Source organism: Balearica regulorum, chromosome 1 (genome assembly GCF_011004875.1).
Source record: "Balearica regulorum gibbericeps isolate bBalReg1 chromosome 1, bBalReg1.pri, whole genome shotgun sequence".
NCBI classification, from domain to species: Eukaryota; Metazoa; Chordata; class Aves; order Gruiformes; family Gruidae; genus Balearica; species Balearica regulorum.
In genome coordinates, this window is record NC_046184.1 from 63,766,163 (window position 1) to 63,785,812 (window position 19,650).

Sequence of the window (19,650 nt, forward strand, 5' to 3'; positions counted from 1 at the left end):
AAGTCAAATAAGTTTATTCACGTGAGATCAGTTTGGACATGATCAGATTGAAAACCTTTCTCCATCTGAGCACCTTGAGGAAATACACAGAACCAAAAATCCAGGACGACAACAAAACAATCCTGAAATCATAGGCATGTCTCGCTAATTGAGGCTGGCCTCAAAGCACCGCCGCACACTTAGATGCGAGCTGCCGAGCAGCTTGTTGTTTGCAGCGCTCGCAACACATCTGACACTTCTCAAGAGGGGACAGAACTGTTTACAGGAAACCATTTGTTACAGGGGCCTACCTCTCCTCCCCCTGGCCCCGGCCACGTCCCTTTCCCACCCCACCTTTCATCAGAAGCTTATCCAGCGCCCAGCCAGGCGGCCAAAAAGCTCATCCAGGTTGGAATTTGAAACCACAGATTCTCAGATGCCGCGGCTGGGGCAAACGGTGCCGCCATCAGTTTTGGAACTAAATTTCAGGGAGTTTTGATTCTATTTGTACAGGGGCTAATGAGTAGCTTGGGATGTGAACACTAACCCCAGGGCATAATTCTGAGAACAGGATGATAGATTCTCAGTCTCCTGCTGTAATTATACAGGCAAAAATTGGAACGGGAATGAGAAGAGACGAGAACAGGATTCAGGTCCCTCATCAGCTTAATGGCATCATTTTCTCCCAAGCCCTGAAATTTTTCGAGGGTTAGCAAAAAATGCAAGAATCACCTCCACTAAGAAAGAAAGAAAGAGACTCTCAAAACCAGTATAAAATGGAGCAACTGAGTTTCACAGTAAGCAAAGCTGTGCAGAGAGCCATCGCTGCAGAAGCAGCAATCACCAAGCAACTGTTCAATACAGTAAAACCGTAAGGCACTAATAATGTTCCACTCATTACAACCAACACATGACTAAAAACTGACATTCATAAATTTTAAAAAAATCACTGTACATTTTAAAAAGGCAACTTTTCCCATTTAAAATGGTTCAAATTTTCAGCTCCAAGAATTTTCCTGCCCCTCACCCTGATCACTGACTAGTTAGATTGAGTGTTTGATAAGTTCTGCTGGTTGACAGATACCTATTACAATAAAACATCCCAAGGCATAATCAGAAAACAATTTGTTGAGAAGTTACTTGACGATCCTATTAACATCACCAACAAAGGTTAGAGGTGTCAGTCGGTCACCCCGCTTACTGCAGTACTGTGAAATACTCGGGATACCAGCACACTAAGTGCAGTCACGTTCTTAGTGCTGACTGGCATCTACCTTTCTCTTCAAGATACAACTCAAGCTTTAAAACCCTGGAACTTGAGGTCCCCCACACAGCAGAAGGCAGAGGAGCACGGGGGGAAGACAGCAGCACTTGCTCCTTGATGCTATTCCACGAGTATGCTTCAGTCCCTGTCTGGAAGCCCATGTTTGAGAGCAGCTAGGTCCCTTAAATTCCTTTAATTCCGTTCTGGTTCTCCTTTGCTGGAGATGAGCAATTGCCTGATGAGTATGAAATCAGTGACACCAGCTTCCTTCAGAGGGTCACCTGACAGTCCCATTTTGGTCAGTATTGATCAGAGTTCAAAAAACAAAACAGTAGTGAAAGTATTTGTGTCCCATTACTGATCCCCAAAAGCCATTCAAGGATCCTTCAGACACAAAGGATCTATTAAGGCTTATTGTCAGAGATCACAGTCAAGTATTGCACACTTTTTGCCTGCTTAAATAGTTAAAAATTGAAATCTCAATTCCCGGAGATTAGTAATAATATTATTATTATTATTAAAAAACGCTAAAAACAAATATGGAGGTAACTTCTCCATGTGAATCTACTGGAATATGTGACTGTTAATCGCTAGGGATAGCGGAGGTCTGTCTGTGCAGAGATTTAGCAACAGCATTTTTTAAATAACTAGACAGCGCAACTTCCAAATGCCCTTTCTAAAAGCTAAAGCGATTGTAAATTTAGACTACCCGTGAAATGCACTGTATGATTTCACCGGCACAACTGAGCATCAAAATTCATTGCAAGACAGCCTCTCCACCGTCAGTTTTAAACAGTCGACCTTTGGTCAGGACATCCAGAAATAAATAAGAAAGGGTATAGCAGTGAGACCACCCAACAGAAGACCCGGTGTGACTGCTGACAAGAAAGAGTCTGGTAGGCTGGGACAATCCGCCAGTCCCGTGGATTGTCTGGCTTAGGTCAGCAGCTCCACGATGCAGGTGGTCTCGGGACGGGTATTTGGTACTTCACTATTGAGCTTGCAAAGGCAGGTCAATCAAGTCTTACAGAGCCATTTTGAATTAGTCCAAACCTGGAGGATGTAAGAAACAAGTCTCCCGGAGTTTTGATTAGTGTTCCAGCTGTCGGGTCCATACAACAGTCCTTCCAGAGGCAAGCAGGAGTCACTCAGCCAGCATTCGCAGGCGTCGCTCATGCAGAAGCAGTTTGATCTCCCTCACTATTAATGGTGAAATGAACAGGATTGTTGAACTCGTCTGTGAAGAGAAGCATATCCAGGACAATTAGCACAGAGCAACCATAGCTGCAGCCATCCTGCACCCCAATGCGCATTCAAGGCCTCCCCAGAAAGACACAGGCTAAGAGAAGCGACGACAAAGTGGGGCATCAGGTGGAAGGACTGAGCTTGCAGGAAAGCTCATATGATTTCAGCTGTCATGATTTTATCTTCATAAAGAGGAAGAGCTCTTCACCTCCTCAACAGCTTTCCTCCTGGCCACCTCTGCTGCTTACCAAAGTGGCCTTGTCCCTTGTCAGCACAGATGCAAAGACAACTCCTGGCACTTCCAGCAGGGAAGAACAGGTACAGTGTTCACCACTGTGGCAACGCTGAGGAGATCAGGGCCTGAATGGTCTTCTCCCCCCGTGGTATACCAGGGCAAGGCATTTTCATTTTAGTTTCAAGATCCTCATCACTCCTACCACTAATCTTCGAGGGCTTAGCTTCAGCTCCCTGAAACAAGCAGCTTAGCTTCAGCTCCCTGAAAATGTTAGGAATTATCATAGAGATGATTACTGAGGAAAAAGTCCTGCCTTGGAAGTCGGTCAGGTGGTACGAGCTTTAGGAAATTCATACAGATATTTTAAAACATGTATTTCTGTGCCTCTGCCACAATCTCAGTTCCTGGTGGCCAGCATGACTTTAAAGGATTCAAAATGAACCCAGTCGATTTAGACACCCTGAGGCAAAGGCACACCATAGACCACTCTGAGAATGGCACCAGAGTTCACGGCAGCTGCAGAAATAGATCGCATGGCTAACTCACAATTTTCAGGTTCTCACAAAAACTTTCTATTGAAAATTGAACTTTGACAAAGAATTTTAAAAAAGGAGATTTCTTACCATTAGAATAAAGAAATAGAAAACCCACATCCATCCCAGGTTCTCCTGGATCAAAGACACTAGATACTAAAAAGAGAGGGGGAAAAAAATTATTCGAACTGGGAAGATAAGCATGACTTTCAGGCATCACTCTATCATTTTCTAGAATTTGTGGGCTGTTAACGCTCCATACAGAGCTGATCACAAAACCTTCCAGCTGATCTTTTCCTGTCAGAAGAGATGACTCAGGACAGCAGCCTTTCTGTATAAAACCTACAGTCTCAGCAAAGCGAAGATACCATCCTGAAGCTTTACATTAACTCATAGCAGCATAAAGACAGAACTGAACTACAGTTTCAAAGGGTGACAAATTGACTCCGCTGAATACAAGGTTTTTGCACAGAAGACTGGGACATAAGTGGATGTAAGTACTCTCAGAAGAACTAAAAGCTCTAGAATGGCTTATAAATTACACAGGACGCATTTTCAAGAGCCGCGCAACCACTAACTACTTAACCCTTCATAGTAGGCAAGACACTTGAGACTACAGTCTGTTCTGAACTGCATCCTAGTTCAATAGGACTACACAGGCTACAAAAGAAAATGTATTCCCTATCAGCAGATTGATAGTCAGATGCCGTACAAGGGCCTCCCTTCTTCACTACTGGGTTATATTAGCACAAAACAGGATCTGAATTTCTAACATGTTCGTTGTGCATTTGCTGTTACTCACACACCCCCAGAATGACATCATGGTTGCCTCTGTTGAAATAAATGCAATGTTAGAATGGGAGGCAGGTGGATTTTTTTCAGAACTAAAGAGCCAATTTTTATGATGACATAAGTTTGAATGGTATGTGTGGGGGAAGACAGAAGCACTGTAAACAATGCAAGAAGAACACTGAATGTAACAGTGCACTTTAAGATGTCCACAAAGCACTTGTAATTTTCCACGTTTAATGGAGCTAAGCAGCATCTTTCCTACAAAATAGAGACTGAACAATTGTATTTATCAGGCAATCAATGGCAAGCACCAACCCAAATCCCTTTCCAGAAAATAAGCTTGTATGTCTTGCCTGTGCCCATGGTATTTTACCAGCACTAGAGGATGCCTGGAATAGGACTGTCTCCAATCTTTCTACTAAATCCTCCCCTCCCCAAACGACCACTGTATTATTTCACAGAGGTAACATTTGTATTTGAGAAGAACCTCCCTAGCGGGCACACTGTCAGCTTTCTTTTCTGCAACAGTCTAGTCTTCAGACGTCTGGCAGCATACTGTAAGGACTATCAAAGCAAGTGGTGCTGGATTTACAAGGTGTAAGAGGCATCCGCAGACAAAAAGGGGAACCACAAATAAGAGCAAATTTAAAATTATTTTATAAACACTTGACATTAATAATAGGTATTCTAATTTTACTCGGTTATACAGGTAAACTTTTCTGTAAGCAAAGGTTTTGCTATTACCTTTGAACAAAAGATCCCCAAAAAACTTCAAAATATTTTATTTTCACTCTTTGTGAAGCTGACCTTTATTTGCTTTTTGGAGTTCAGGATATGAAAGTCTCTAAAATTCATTCAAATTATGAAAGTGCCATAACATTAGCACTACGAATACTCAGTTTAGTTCTTAATTAAACTGCTTCCACTGGAAGCTTAAAACACACACATTCCCTTGGCTGTTTCTTAAATAAATAATTTAAAAACAAAACAACCCTTTCTTTCTCTCTCTCCATGCAGTTTTGGATTGAGGAATGAGCTAACATCTCTCACCACAACAGACCCTTTGCCTCCTTCCCCAGACCCCTATTTTCCTTTGGTAGCCTCACCTGGCCCACTGCAGCACCAATACTGCCAGTTCCATCCACAATTCCCGTGACTGTTGCCAGAGCCTCGCTGCTGCCTTTCACCAGATCCTGGCGCCCCAGGTCAGCAGAAATTGCAGAACTGATCATGTTAGAAGGGCCTCCGATGAAAAATCCTGGAAGTGCCAAGAAAACAGCCTTGGTGCAAACCAAGCATGAGGACGGATTCTCAACAAAACATCTTCAAAACCCAGATTTTTCTACCATGCAAAGCTCAGGAAAAGGATTAAGTCTAGGGACAGTGATCACAGACTAGTTATAGGTAGAGGTGCACCCTCACGGCTGAAGCATACGGTCATGGCACATTTTGTGTACCTGGAGTACGCACACAGAAATTGCCAACAAGCAAAACAACATCCAACAGCAAAAATGAGGTAATTAGCTGCAGCACACTCTGCAAGAAGAGTCAGAACACATCAAACAATACAGAAAGCTACTTTTGAACAGCATGCATACACAAACCCTCAACAAAAAGCAGCTTTAGACACATTTCTACTTTAGAGCAGTATACTCCCATGCTACTGCCTAAGTATCCAGAGATTGGTCGAGATGGGAGATGGAAGGGGAAAAAAAAAATGCAACAGGACAGAGCTCTGAAGTAGGAGCATTTGAAAAGAAACACTCTATTCATGCATGCTAATCTTAATTCCATAACACAGAATCACAGAATGGTAAGGGTTGGAAGGAACCTCTAGAGATGATCTAGTCCAATCCCCCTGCTAAAGCACGATCACCCAGAGCAGGTTGCACAGGATCACATCCAGGTGGATTTTGAGTACCTCCAGAGAAGGAGGCTCCACAATCTCTCTGGGCAGCCTCTTTCAGTGCTCAGTCACCCTCACAGTAAAGAAGTTTTTCCTCATGTTGAGATGGAACTTCCTGTGTTCCAGTTTGTGCCCATTGCCCCTTGTCCTGTCACTGGGCACCACTGAAAAGAGTCTCACCCCATCCTCCTGACACCCAGCCTTCAGATATTTATAAGTGTTGATGAGATCCCCTCTCAGTCTCCTCTTCTCTAGACCAAACAGACCCAGCTCTATCAGCCTTTCCTCATACAAGAGATGCTCCAGTCCCCTAATCTTCTTTGTAGCCCTCTGCTACACAGCATACTATGTCTGCTAGCACACAGCTTGTGACTTCTCACAGTACACAGGGGTACCATTTGAGGTTCTGCCAGACAAACACTCTCAAATATGAGCTGCAGCTCATGACTTTACCATATATACACTTCCTCAGATACCAGATGACTGATAGTTATTTTGGCATAAATCTGTCCTCATCATACTGAGCCAAGGCAGACCCCTTTAGTTCCAAGCCATTATTCTATACAGACTATATTCTATACCTCCCTCTGTAATACAGCTGTATTCCAAAAGTAAGAGAAATTGGGCCCCAGCTTTCACTCTTTCTGCAAAACCAGCAGAGATGGCAGCACACACAAATGCATTACCACCACCTGAGGCTGGTGTTACTGATTTTTCTGCAATATACCTATATATGTCTGCTAGCATAACTGTGGCACTTGATAAAGATACCTGTAATTGCCATGATCACAGCATTGATAGGTTTGCTGTTTGGAGAACCTGCAAGAGAAAGACCAGATGAGTGTAAATAAAAACAAATTAACTTAAGAAAGCCACTTATTTAGGATCAGAAAGCAGCATGCAAACATCCAGTTTGAACTGCCTGTTCAAGTAGCTACATAGTGACAACAATAACTTCTATTTGACTAGAGACTTCTACAGAGTCTTACTGCAAAGGCATTTAGAAACTAAAGACCCAGAAGTTTCCTGACAGCACTTTACAGTAGAAAAGTTATCTTTGCCCTTAAAATTTTGCACCCTATTTCGGTATCAGATTTGCCTGGCTCTGGGTTCCAGCCCTTGTTATGCCTCTTTCTATGACACAGAGCTTGCATTTACCCTCCTTGAAAGTCCGTTTGAATAGTAAGAGAATCCTCCCTGTGTCTCTCTGGGGAAGTTAGACTCAACTCAATCTCTCCCATCATAAAGTATTCAGCACTTGAATCACCCTTCCACTCATTCTGATTTTTCCAAAATCTTTAAAATACAGAGATAAGATCCGGAGTTAGTAATCCAGCAACTGCCTAAACAATGCTGCACAATAAATTAAAAAAAAATGCAAACCCCCATATCCTCACTCCTCCCTACAAAGCCATGCTTAGATATCTACTGGTTCTGCTTGCCTTCCCAGGAACAGCATCACATGGTGTACATGCAGCTGGTTTTCCACTACGGTCTCAGTGTTTTTCAGACACTGTTTTCCCCAATACCTCACTTCCAGGCATCACTGAATTCCTTACTGCTTCAACTTAGGGCCCACAGATGGTCAAGTTACAATGCGTAAGGCAAGCTGCAGCCCTCCTCACATGTTCGCAGGCCATTATTACTCTTATGGGCAGCATGCTATGAGCAGGAAAAGGTTTCCTGGTTTGGTTGATGGAATTTAATTATCACACTGCAGTAACTTTGTATCGCCTGTCTGAGCTTTCTGTACTGGCTGGACAGAGCTAAGCACAAGACACTTGGTCCTCTGCCTGCTCTGCTATCTACAACAAACTTCAAACTTTGTCAGCAATAATTTTATATTTGCTTCCAATTCACTTTTGAAAGAAATGAGTTGGCACAAGAGCCTACAAAACTCTACTGAACTCCACCAAACCCAATCCTTGCTATTTAATGATTACACCTTATCGACCTTACTTTGAGACTGAGTAAGCCAGCATGCTTCCGAAAGGCACACTTTACTGTTTGCGACCAGCTCTGGCAGCGATTTCTGTCCACAGATCTCAAAGTGCTCTATAAAAGCCAGTCTGTATCACCACCCCGTTTTGGAGGAAGACACAGAAACAAAATGACATCCCAGTGAGTTAAAGCCCTCTGGTACCACAGGACACCATGTCTGAAGACACAAAACTGTTACCCTTAGAAGAGCTTCGTAGACGTTTCATAGAAATGTGACCTGCCTGTCTCCCACTCAGTTTTCCTGACAGAATCCTTTCAATAACAAATCACTGAGAACTGTATCTGACTCTGTAAGAGTCAGAAACTCTTCAATTTCACCACTTACAGAAGTGTAAGTGGTGAAGTCTAAGAGCTTCTGTCTCTTTGTAGTGTATATATACTCCAGCAAAGATCTGTCCCCAGATTCTCCTTCCTCTCTACTATAGGGATGCACCTGAGATTTCCTGCTCTGCCAGTTATGGTGTTGGTACAATGACAACGCCAAAAATCTCACTGACATGGGAGAAGGAGCAGGACCATAACTCACCAGGGAAATCCAACCACTCAGCTAATTCTTTTCCACCTCATTAACCAGAGAACTGATTTCTTTCTGTCCAGTGCCACACTTCAGACAAAATAGACCAAAAGGCACCATCCTGATCCAGAAGCAGTTTCAAGACCCGAAAAGATAATTAGAACAGGCCGTGCTATGGTTCTCTAAGTACCACCAAATGAACCTCTTACCACTACGCAGCAAAAGCATACTCACGGCTGTATCCAAAAAGAGATCCTACAGCAAAGAGCAGGCTAATTGCTAGCACTGGCGCTCTCTTCTGTAGCACATCAGAAATCAAGCCCTGGATAGTCCCACCTGCAAAAAAAATAAATCATTGTCAGGCTCAGGATGCTATCACCTAGAACAAAACTCATTTCACTGAGTGCAGTGGCCTCTTGCCTTCTCATCAATACGCATTCTCTCTAAAATCCTGAAAACTAAGTCTCCTGCCCTCACTGCTCCACGCATGAGACAACAGCATTTACATGATCCCGACAGAGCAGGGAAAACTACTCATACTGCTATCCCAGGAATTTATTACTACTTTTTTTCTGGCACGCAACTAGCCAATGCTCCTGCTTTCCTTTTCCTTCCCTATAGGACCATCACAGCTCTAGGATCACCACAACTCTGGATGTAGGCAAGCTTAACATTGCAGCTGGTTTCTCCAACAGAAGTGCAGGAAAAGGCAGTTCTTTTTCACAGGGAAAGCATTAGCACACAGGGGCCTCACATTCCCTGCTGTCTCATCTACTTAGGGTAGGTGCAACTAATTGCAACAAATGCCAATAGCTGATAAAAATCACCTTATGTATCATTGCTACCTCTGAAGGAACTGGTCTGCTAGTAAAAGCTAGAGTGTTTGAGAATGCCTAATATAGAAAAGGCCACAGAGGCAGAAAAACTGACCCTGAACAGACCAAAACAAAGATGTCTATTCTAGGAAAGCTAACTGGACAAGGTAATAAAGCAAGCAACTGAGCGCAGGAGAGTGGAAGACTAAACACATATACAATATGTTCTTTATTCTGGAGGAACAGGGTCAGATTTTGCAGCCAGCAGAAACAAGCGCAATTACATTTCATTTCTGAATGTAACACAGTTGTGCCTGCTCTGCTGATATCTGCACTGAGTCTGTTCTTAAAAATACAGGACAGCAGGGACAGTTCAGAACCCAGTAAGTCCAGATGTAAACTCTCCCTCAAGGGTACCTCTCAGAAAGGAAGGAGCAATCAGCAGGGACACCATTTCGTACACGGCACTTTTCTTTACTCGCTGGGCCTTCTTGAAAAGTGTCCGCTGGGGGTAATGTACACGAACATGGTAGTCCCCTTTGAATTATACGTAAACTCTTTAGGGGGCTCATATTATCTATGTTTAAAAAAAAAAAAAACAAACCCAAAAAAACCAAAAAAACAGCCAAGCAGCCACATACATAACTAACCTCTTCACATATTCAATAAACAGCTAGATCCTACTGAACGTGACTGCTCCGAGCTGCATTTGCTGTCTTTCATTTTCAAACACTAGCAGGGCAACTGCAGGAAGACGTCATTCACTTGCTCACTCACCTATGATTCCTCCCACATCATACCATATAGAGAGCTGGTCAGCTTCTGCTTCTTTCCATCCAAAGTTGTTGCTGAGGTAGAAAGGCAGCCAGAAGAAGAATGAGTAATTCACCAGTTTCAAGCAGGCATAGGCCAAAGAGTACTAGAACAAAGAGAGGGCCAGCAAACAGTTAGCACTTGAGAAATGCAAACAGCATTTCTGCTTCTTCCCATAAAGCTCTGTCTCCAGCTAAAGCTTTCAGGGGGAAGCGCTGTTGCATTTCATGTAAGAAGGCAGCATTATGAAAGCTTAATGCTGAACATCAAAGGAAACCCAGGAATACAAAAATCACTGTCAGGAAGGTTATTTTCTTTTCACTGAATGTAACGGGTTAAAACACTTTCAGTGTAATCTTGAGAGGAAATGACACCAGGCTTCAAAAAATGAAGGAAATTTAATTCACCTTCTGAAGAGAAGGGAGCCGACCATGCGACATAAAACAAACTTGAGATTTAGTCATCTGTGCATCATACTGTGAAAAGTTATGTGAAGCAGTTCCTCTGTGCTATCTTCTGCTGTTCAGAAGGCTCATCTCCTTACAGCACCAGAAGTGAAAGCTTCGTTCATAACCTCCAGAACATGAGATAAAAGGTTTGGCCAGAGCTAAGCACACGCCTCCAAACCCAACAGCTGAAACAACCTCCTGCTTTTGGCTGCTGGGCTCAAGTTCTCCTTAGCTAGCAGATGTCCTTCTTTTTAGAGCTTTCATGTGTGTGGCAGAGGTTTGTTCTCTGGGATCAGTGGCCCAGCACGCAGAGGGACAAGGCACACTATTTCAGTAAGGCCTCCTGATAAACACTGACACGGCAGTTCAGGGAACCCGTATTTGAAGAGGTAAACAAGGATGAAGGTTGGAAAAACCCCCAACCTGTTAGAGTCACAGCTTTTGAGACTGTATGTATGTGTTTATATACACACTTGTCTTTGAATTTCAGAAAGCAGATCTTTTTATATATTAAACTCCACAAAATCATCTCTTCTGAATATATATTATTTTAATAGAGACATCATTTTTAGTTGTGTTATTAATGCCTTTCCACTCTTACAGGACACAAACTAATCTCCACGATACATGTAAGACACAGGGACGTTTGGTAGAGTTCTCCTACCTCCGGGTGTGAAAAGCGCACTGTAAGAAGCGATATTTATTACAACATGCTTAGAAACTGTCTACCAGATTGTCTGACTGATTAAACGTTGAATTTCTAGAGGCTCGGGAGAAAAGCGTACTAAAACTCTTCCACCATATCACTAAGCAGGCGAAGAGAGGAACTACAGAAAAAAAATATGTCAAAAAAAGTCTGTGTAGAATCTTGACAAAGCTTTGAAAGTTCTCTTGGTATTTGGTCTCACTGATCTGCCATAGTGTCCTGGTTTGGCTGGGCACTGATCTGACATCAGATAAAACTCAGACTCAGAGGTGTTCATGTTGCTGGGTTAATGCACATAACACATCTTTAAAATCCCAAGTACAGAAACAGCAACATCAGTTATATAGGACCTCCCTATGTTCTGGTCAATGAAAAAAAAGTCACACATCAGCTGAGGCAGCCTCCACCACTAAGAAATTTTGCCTAGAGGTTCTTTGTACTTCAACCCATTCTTAGCACCGCCAAAACTGAGCCATAGTCTATGCAGCATTTAGCTATATTAGGAAAGAACTCAAAATGAGTAAGCTTTCTTTTGCCATCCCTCATCTTAATGACAGAGCTGTGGCTGTCTAGCACTCTGAACACTTACAATCGACCCAGCCCTTCTAGGTTTTGTGTTGCCTTAATCACAACAACCAACCGCTTTACCCATTAAGCATATCTGGCAATACTGTGCATTCAGTAGTTCTGCTTCATGATCAAATCCAGACAGTTCACACTGTATTACTGGGCCAGCTACCCTGTCCCCTTTCTTGTACTGGCTCTAGTACTCAGGAGGCACACAGCCCACTGACACAAAGTTAACATTGTTTTTTTAATAGCAGGTTAATTTTTCAACTGAACCAAATCCATGAATTGTACTTGTGCATCAGCAGTATTGCCCAAGTTCTCACACAGGGACAGGATGGGGATATGTGGAAACTGCATCACCAGGCCTTGTTTCCAGTTGTTTATAAAAAAACCTTGCCTACTCTGTCACACGTTACATCATGTTGATTAAGGCTTGTCAGGCCAGCTTTCTGCTTTAAGGCAACTAAAAAAACCCCAAACAAACCCAAATATCAGTGCCGGAGAGTTCTGTGTGATGCTCAGCTAGCAGTGAGGATCCCATTCTTCAGGGCAGCATAGCTACCTTACTAAGAAAGCATCCCACAGGCACCTTTATTCATGGCCTCCCTTCTAAATTCAGCAGCAAGAAGGGCAGGATCTCTGCTGCCCTTAGTTGGCTCATTAATGTGTACTAGTGAAGCAGGAGTCTGATGGGAAGAGCAATATGCAACCACATACCCAGACAGTGTGTGTATATATAATCCACACGTACAAGGATAACAGTCCCAACCCCAAGATTTTAATAGTGTAAGAAGTCAAACGTTGACAACTACACCACATGATCAACGTATTAACAGTGATGTCAACAAATGTTGACAGCACCAAAAAAAAAAATAAAAAAAATCAGCTTTATGTTTAACAATATAAGAAGTCAGGTTCCAATCAAGAATTTGTGTGTAGTAATACTCACCAGCACTACACCCGGAAGGCAACAAGCTTGGAAAAAGCCAATGGCCTTTGGCTGGTTGTCAGTGTCAGTTGCTTGGATAGAGTAATTCCGGTCATCATCATCCACATCATCATTGCCCATTAAAGGTCTGTTGGCATCTTCCTCCACACCACCGTCTTCATCTGCTCCAAGCTCAGGGAGGCCTAAGTTACACAAGGGATATGCAACAGGAAAAACAGACCACAGCCTACTCACCCTCTCCCCACTCTAAAGCTATGCTAGCTTCTTTTACGCAATTCGCCCTTCTAGCAATTCCCTTGCTCTCCCATACCTCCATCCTCCTTTGGCTTAGAAACTCTTCTAGATGGTGTTCTGCAGTGTCGCCAGTTTCTACCCCTTGTCTTCTAGCGCTCTTGAAAGTATTCTGTCTGATCCTGGCGTCGGCTTTGTCTGTTCTGAGTGTCTGGCCATTAGTTGGAAGACACAACAAATTAGTGCATTTCCCCCCTTATTTAGTGGTTGGGATCCTTGGACCTGGCTCCTGGGTACCACTTTCCTTGAGTGTGGAGGCTGAGTGTACCAGCAACTAGTCAGAGAGCTGCTGCCTGTTAACACCTCCACTGGGGCGGAAAGCCTAGGAACTGCACTGCACTTTCTGGGCTGCTGAGTGCTCTTACGAGCACTCTTTATGGTTGCTTTAGTGCTACCAACTTTATAGGCTTTGCAGGCACCTGGGAAACCTCTTCCATGGCCCTGTCAAAACCCAAAAGTTCTTTTGTCTTCCTGTTACACTTTGGCTTGCCTACCATCTTCTCAGAGAAGGACCATATCCAACCTGAGAGCTATTTAACAGGCTGCAGGAGACCTGCAGGTGAAAAATAGTTTCCCTTCCCACTGCACAGCTAAGGTTTGCCATAGATTTCTCCTACAATAGCCAGTTATCAGTTTGCCTACAGTTTCTTTAAAAAATACTGATTTTCCAAGTGAAGAAAAACTGATAATTAGGCACATTCTAATGGAGATGTTAGCCAGGCTGTTTTATTTTGCTTTTTAAAATATCCAGACTCTATACACGATGTACGGTGGCATTTAGTGTGATCTTGGTGAGTAAAGCATTTGCTCCATTAAATACACTAAAGTGCAACACCACTTTATAAGAGCCCTGAGGATAAGCACTGTCAGAATGAGCAGTACTTTTAGTACTACATGGAAAGCTGCAGATCTGAAATGGTACAGCCCTCTTCTACTTACCCACTTCCTTTGGTGACGTCAGGAGCCCAAAGAAGACAACAACTCCTCCAGCAAACTGTACTGAGGCAGTCACCAAGAAAGCATACTGAAAAGAAATAAAATATTATTTTTTAAAACACTTTCAGTGACACAGGCTTCCCTGACTAACAAGGGTTTCTTTACATTCCAACCTTGTTGAGAGTAAATGCAGCTACAACAACCCAGACTTTATCCATAAAATCTGGAAACAAGTGATCTCTGCGTCTCCTGAACAGACTCTGTTCTATCTAGGCTGAAACAGCTGGTTAAGTGTACTGAGGTGACAGCAGTGAGGAAGGAGCTCACCCAACAAAACCACAAATCCAAGTATATTGGAAGGGACTGCTCAAAGAAGGGTCAAACACCAAATTTAGACCAGGTTGCCCAGGGCTTTGTTCAGTCAGGTCTTGAAATCCTGCACAGACATATCCTCCAGGCTCTGGCTCCTTGTTCCAATACTTAACTATCTCCAGAGTGAAATAGTTTTCCAAACATTCAGTTGGAACTGACCCTGCTTCACTGTATACCTACTAGTTTTTAGCTCTCTCACCATGCCACCCAGGAAAGAATCTGGCTCTGACTTCTCAGCAATCTTCTCACAGGCTTCGTAATGCTGGTATTTGGTACCCTAAGCCTCCTCACCTCCAGAGTGACAAGCTCAGCTTGGTTAGCCTGTCCTCATAGATCACGTGCCGCAAGATGCACTGGTTCGCTTATATACCCTCTATTCAATTGTCTGTCTGCTGTGTTACAGCAACATCGCATGTGCCTGGCCTCTTCCCAGTTACAGAAGCTATGCCCCCGTACCTGCCAGAAGCTCGCCACTATTCAGCAGCAGTGACTTCAGTAAAGTGAGAACCTCTGATGGATGACTCTGAAGAGCACTTTAAGCCACCAAAATCAGAAGAGGGTATACTATGACACTAGGGCTCTTCAATAACATCAGTCCCATTTACAGAGAAGTCTCAGGCTCATTTCTCCCAACTTGGAAGGGTCAGGAAAGGAATACCCTTTCTATTCTACCTACTGCTTCCTACCACAGAATTCAGGAAGATGAAACTGGACACTCTGAGCCTGTTATCTCTCAGAGACAGGATAAGAAACTAATCTCACATAACCCCATCAGACACACAGTCCTAGCTAGAAGCCAGACAGCAATACCTACCTCATAGCCGTATTTGAGAACACAGGAGGCAAGGAACGCCCCGAGGATGTTTCCCACAGATGCACAGGCACTCCAGAGTCCAAACACAAAACCTCTCCTGCAGAAGGGGAAGAGTATTTGAAAAAGGTGATGCAGGGAGAGGTAACATTAGGAGTAAGACAAAGATATAACATTCAAGTGAACTTTAACTTATGAATAAAGTTAGAGCATTCTCCCAATCTGCTTCAAGGAGACTCAAAGGTCACTTAAACCACAGAATAACTTGGGGGTACCAAATAGATAAGCGAGGAGTGTTCCATCCTGAAACACCTGTGTTACAGCAGAGGTGAGCTGGCAACAACAGGGTTACAAGTTATGGCTAGAGCTCATCTGCAATACCCCAAAGAGACAGAGTTGAATCTACAATGAGTCAGGTTCCATTCAGTCTCTTCAGTGGTAAGGAGACAGAAACAGGTTTTCCAGTGGCATGAAAATTCAAATTCCGCCACTCTGCACTACAGGACTTCTGAAGTTTGAGCCTGTCCCTTTAACACATACAATTGTGTTCACACCAAACTGTACTGTGGCTCCAGAGGGAAAAAAAATAAAATAAAAAAAGAGATAATAGTAACAAGTAATGCATATTTCATCTCACACAACTTTAATTCTCACCTAACAGTTGACCTTTTTGGTTTGAGACTTTCAGCTCAATCTGCTACTCAGCAGGTCAGATAAGTGAGTCACTGAAGAAAACTGAACTTACCCAGCTTTTCCAAACCAATTGCCCATGACAGCAACCACACAGGGCCAACCAGTGGACTGCAGCAAGCCATTCACAACCCAGAGAAAGCAGTAGAACCACTTGTTGTAGAAATGCAACCATTCTGTGAGTGTGCCAAAGAAGAATACCTAGAAAGGAGGGAAATAAACCAAACCAAAACAAAAAAAAACAGAGAGAAGAAACTCTGAGGCTACTGCTGAAAGCCAGGCAGGAGTGGGGTCTAAGAAAGATGTAACATTTCAGGAAGAAGGTCCCTCGCAGGGGCCAGGCCAGAGGCAAGCCTGGCATTGTTTAAGAAACAGCTCAGAGCTAATAGCACCCTCTGCTGAGCCACCACAGCTCAAACAGCTCCAGACAAACGTGCTGTCATGGCACTTCCACTCCAAAAGACTTTTATCTTCATTAACAGCACAGTTATAACAGGACAGGAGAAGAAAGAGACAAATACTTTCAGTAACAACGCTAAAAATACAGTAGCCTCTTGATCTGCTATTGTACTGACATCCTAATCCAAGAGGCTCTGTGCAAACACAAAACCCTCAGCAGTCATTTACTTTAGCAAAATTGAACATTAATACTACAGCCAGGTCTCAAATTACTAAGAGCCCTAACCCAAACCAGAGAAAATAAACACACTTTGTGGCACACTCTGCTTGATGCATGTTTGTGGTCGTGTGTTTGCAGAACGCAATAGGTCATAGTGGGGTTTGTAGCCACTGGGTGAATCAAAAGCACTCCACGCATTTTACCACTACTTTAATAACCAGAAAGCCACAATGAGATAAAACTGATTCACACTTATCTGCAGTGGCTTGAACCTGAAGAACCCTTTTGTTTTAAGCTGACATTCTTTCTTGACACATGCCCTTCCAGCAATTACAAAATAAGTAAATGAATGCTTAGTATTGTTAGCACATCCTTTAAAGAAGGGAGCTAAGACTGCATTTGGAAGCAAAAGCCTTGATGACAACATATGTGGGCTGGGAGAACAGTTATAATACAAAACAGTCCTAAAAAGTCCAAACACACCAATCTCGTACAAAAGCTGTTCATCAAGTCTCTAGACGGTGCCTCAAACTTAGGAATTTCCTTCTGACACAGTATCCATAAATAGATATTTCAGGAAGAGGTGAGTCATCTAGCATAGCTCTACACTTGAGACAATGCAGTAAGAGCATCCAGGACAAAGTTTTACACACAGACTTTGAGACCACTGAGGTACAGCTACAGCCCATGGGTGGATTCACACAGAAACAGAGCCTCTTCTCCCCTGATGTAAAACTCTATTCAGAAACCCTAAGAGATATTTCCAAATCACACTAGTATGTTCTGACTTACCACTAGAGCAGAGGAACACATGCCAAAAGACAAAACCCAGCGTAAATTCAGGCGATCTCCAACTATGCCACTGACAAAAAGACCCTAAGAACAAAACACAGCATTAAATAAAGCCACAAGATTTGCATCTATTATTTGCAAGAATTAAAATGATGTAGAAGGGTCAAGGTGATCCAAATGTTGTTGTTATACCAACTTACATTTTGATTCTAACCGCTGCTTCTGCCACCAAAGAAACTCTGCTAGCAGTTATTCATTAAATTTCTTATTTTTAAAAAATTCAGCTGAGAGCTCTTGGAGAGATAGAACTAGCTCTCCCACCCACTGGTGACAGGGGTGTGAGAAATTCTGATAGTATTTCTCTTGTTTGTTTGTTAACAAGCATCTTCACATGGGTGACAGGCATGGGCAGAACTAACAGAAATTGAAAGAAAAAAAACTGCTCCTGAACTAAGCTTTTTAACCGCATTAGTGCTAGGCAAGTCCAAGAAGAAGATCCTATTCATCCCCTCCAAATGTGAGTGTGATCATCCTAATAAGATTCCACCAAATCTTAGCAGCTTTGGGTTAGTTTTACTCACCACAGCATAGGAAAACAAAAAGATAGTGTCCAACGTCCCCAAAAAGAGAGTTGCTTCTTCTGCATTTGGAAATAAATGGTTGTTGTTCCAGAGCTACACAGAGAAAATTTTGACAGGTAAAAAAGGAGAGTCACAGCTCATTCTACTCTTTTACAATGAAAACCCCAACTTCAAAGCAGAGCAGTACCTGGCCCCAGCAACCTCCCATTCCTCCAACACTTTAATTATCACATCAAGAACAATTCTGGCATTATCTACTGCAGAAAATGTCCACTGCCACTTCATTTCGCTTCTAAAGGGCGAGCTAGCAAATGAGAAGTGAGAAATGCTCGTTCCACCTGGATCAAGACAAATGCCTGGCAAAACAAACCCTACTTCTAACAAGAATGCAACTGTTAGACAGTTTCTTACACAGAAACACTGATGAGCACCTTAATGAATAATACAATAAAGGCATATTCTGTTTTATGTGCAGTGTCTCTTCCATACCTATCTTGCTGTCTTCACTAAATGAATAATTCCCTTAAAGTATTTGTGGCAGCAATCATAACATGAAATGACAGACCACAAACAGAAAAGAAAGAACACAAAAGGAACAAGGGAAAGAAATAGACTGGTTGGAAACTGTTTACAATGAATTCCAGTCACTAATGTTGTTATTTTTTGTGCTTACCCTGAGTTTCATTTTACTTTCAAGATGATCAAAAAAAAAAAAGGGGGGAAAAAAACCCCAATTGTCCCCAAACTAAGATTAATGATATCAGCTGAAAATAGCAAGCTTTGAGGATGACTTAAAAAATGAAGTTAATCAGGACAAAGTTTTCTTCCCTCCTGACCATGCCCCCATTAGAACACAAAAAACTCAATCCAAACCTGACCGATGGATGTGTCTAACTCAAATATCATCAGTTTTAGTTCGATTCTACCTCTCTCCAGGAGAACATTCTGTACAGACAACACTAACTACACATCCACCTAGTTTAAAAGATGTAACATGGGTGAGGCCTATTTACACAGCTTCTGCTTAAGTCTCATGTGTCCAAGAAAACTAATAAAGCCCTTGAAAAATATTTTTTGCTATTTAAGGCCACCAATACCTACTTACACTAGTAGCGTTCAACTTTTAACTAGAGAACCCTGGAGGTTTGCAAGCTATTAGAGTCTTAGATAAGAGAACCCAATCTTTTGTCACTAGGCTTAAATTCAATAAACAACCTCAGAGGTTGTTTAAAAGCTGAAAAGTATAGATCTAAGTTGTCCTTCTAATTAAATCATACTAGGACTTACAAAACAATTGCAAAATGTTTTGTTATACTTTAAAAATATTTTTAAAGTATAAAAATAAAGAACAACTGTGGTTAAAAGATATACCAAAGTTCAAAACTGATAGCACCTAAGTGGCTTCTCTGTTCATATCCTTAATCTATCAATTTCCCCAAACGCACTTTACTGTTAACTGGCATTACCTAAATTGTACCAAAATGACCATTTTGACCATTTTTTTGATCAGACACATACACCTCAACATCCAGCTAACACCAAATCATCTATTAAAAAAAAAAAAAAAATCAATCAAAACAGCTTCCAAAATATACTAGTTGTTTGAATGTCAGTTAAGGAACTAAATATAAACACCCTGTAGTTCATTTCAGCATCCCCGAGATGCTCACTCCTTTTTGCCGTGCTACAAAATCCTGAACACATTACAGGCCCAATTTACTGGTTGCACTTACCACAAAAAGTCAGTATTTATCATGCCTCAGTCAAACATTCAAATAATTGATTAT

At 42.3% G+C, this 19,650-nt stretch overlaps 1 protein-coding gene across 2 annotated transcripts in view; it reads right to left on the bottom strand.

The window, feature by feature from the left end:
- Nucleotides 1-19,650, bottom strand: part of SLC37A3 (solute carrier family 37 member 3) — a 25,425-nt gene continuing 5,775 nt past the window's right edge. For both annotated transcript variants that reach the window (XM_075755520.1, XM_075755529.1), the window contains exons 4-15: nt 17,864-17,956; nt 17,283-17,366; nt 15,927-16,072; nt 15,185-15,281; nt 14,002-14,086; nt 12,772-12,953; nt 10,062-10,203; nt 8,704-8,805; nt 6,726-6,773; nt 5,155-5,306; nt 3,347-3,412; nt 1-2,480 (exon numbers count right to left, since the gene is read on the bottom strand). In XM_075755520.1, the coding sequence (XP_075611635.1) occupies nt 2,388-2,480; nt 3,347-3,412; nt 5,155-5,306; nt 6,726-6,773; nt 8,704-8,805; nt 10,062-10,203; nt 12,772-12,953; nt 14,002-14,086; nt 15,185-15,281; nt 15,927-16,072; nt 17,283-17,366; nt 17,864-17,956 (1,290 nt within the window). In that variant the 3' untranslated portion in view covers nt 1-2,387. The remainder of the gene's footprint in view (nt 2,481-3,346; nt 3,413-5,154; nt 5,307-6,725; nt 6,774-8,703; nt 8,806-10,061; nt 10,204-12,771; nt 12,954-14,001; nt 14,087-15,184; nt 15,282-15,926; nt 16,073-17,282; nt 17,367-17,863; nt 17,957-19,650) is intronic.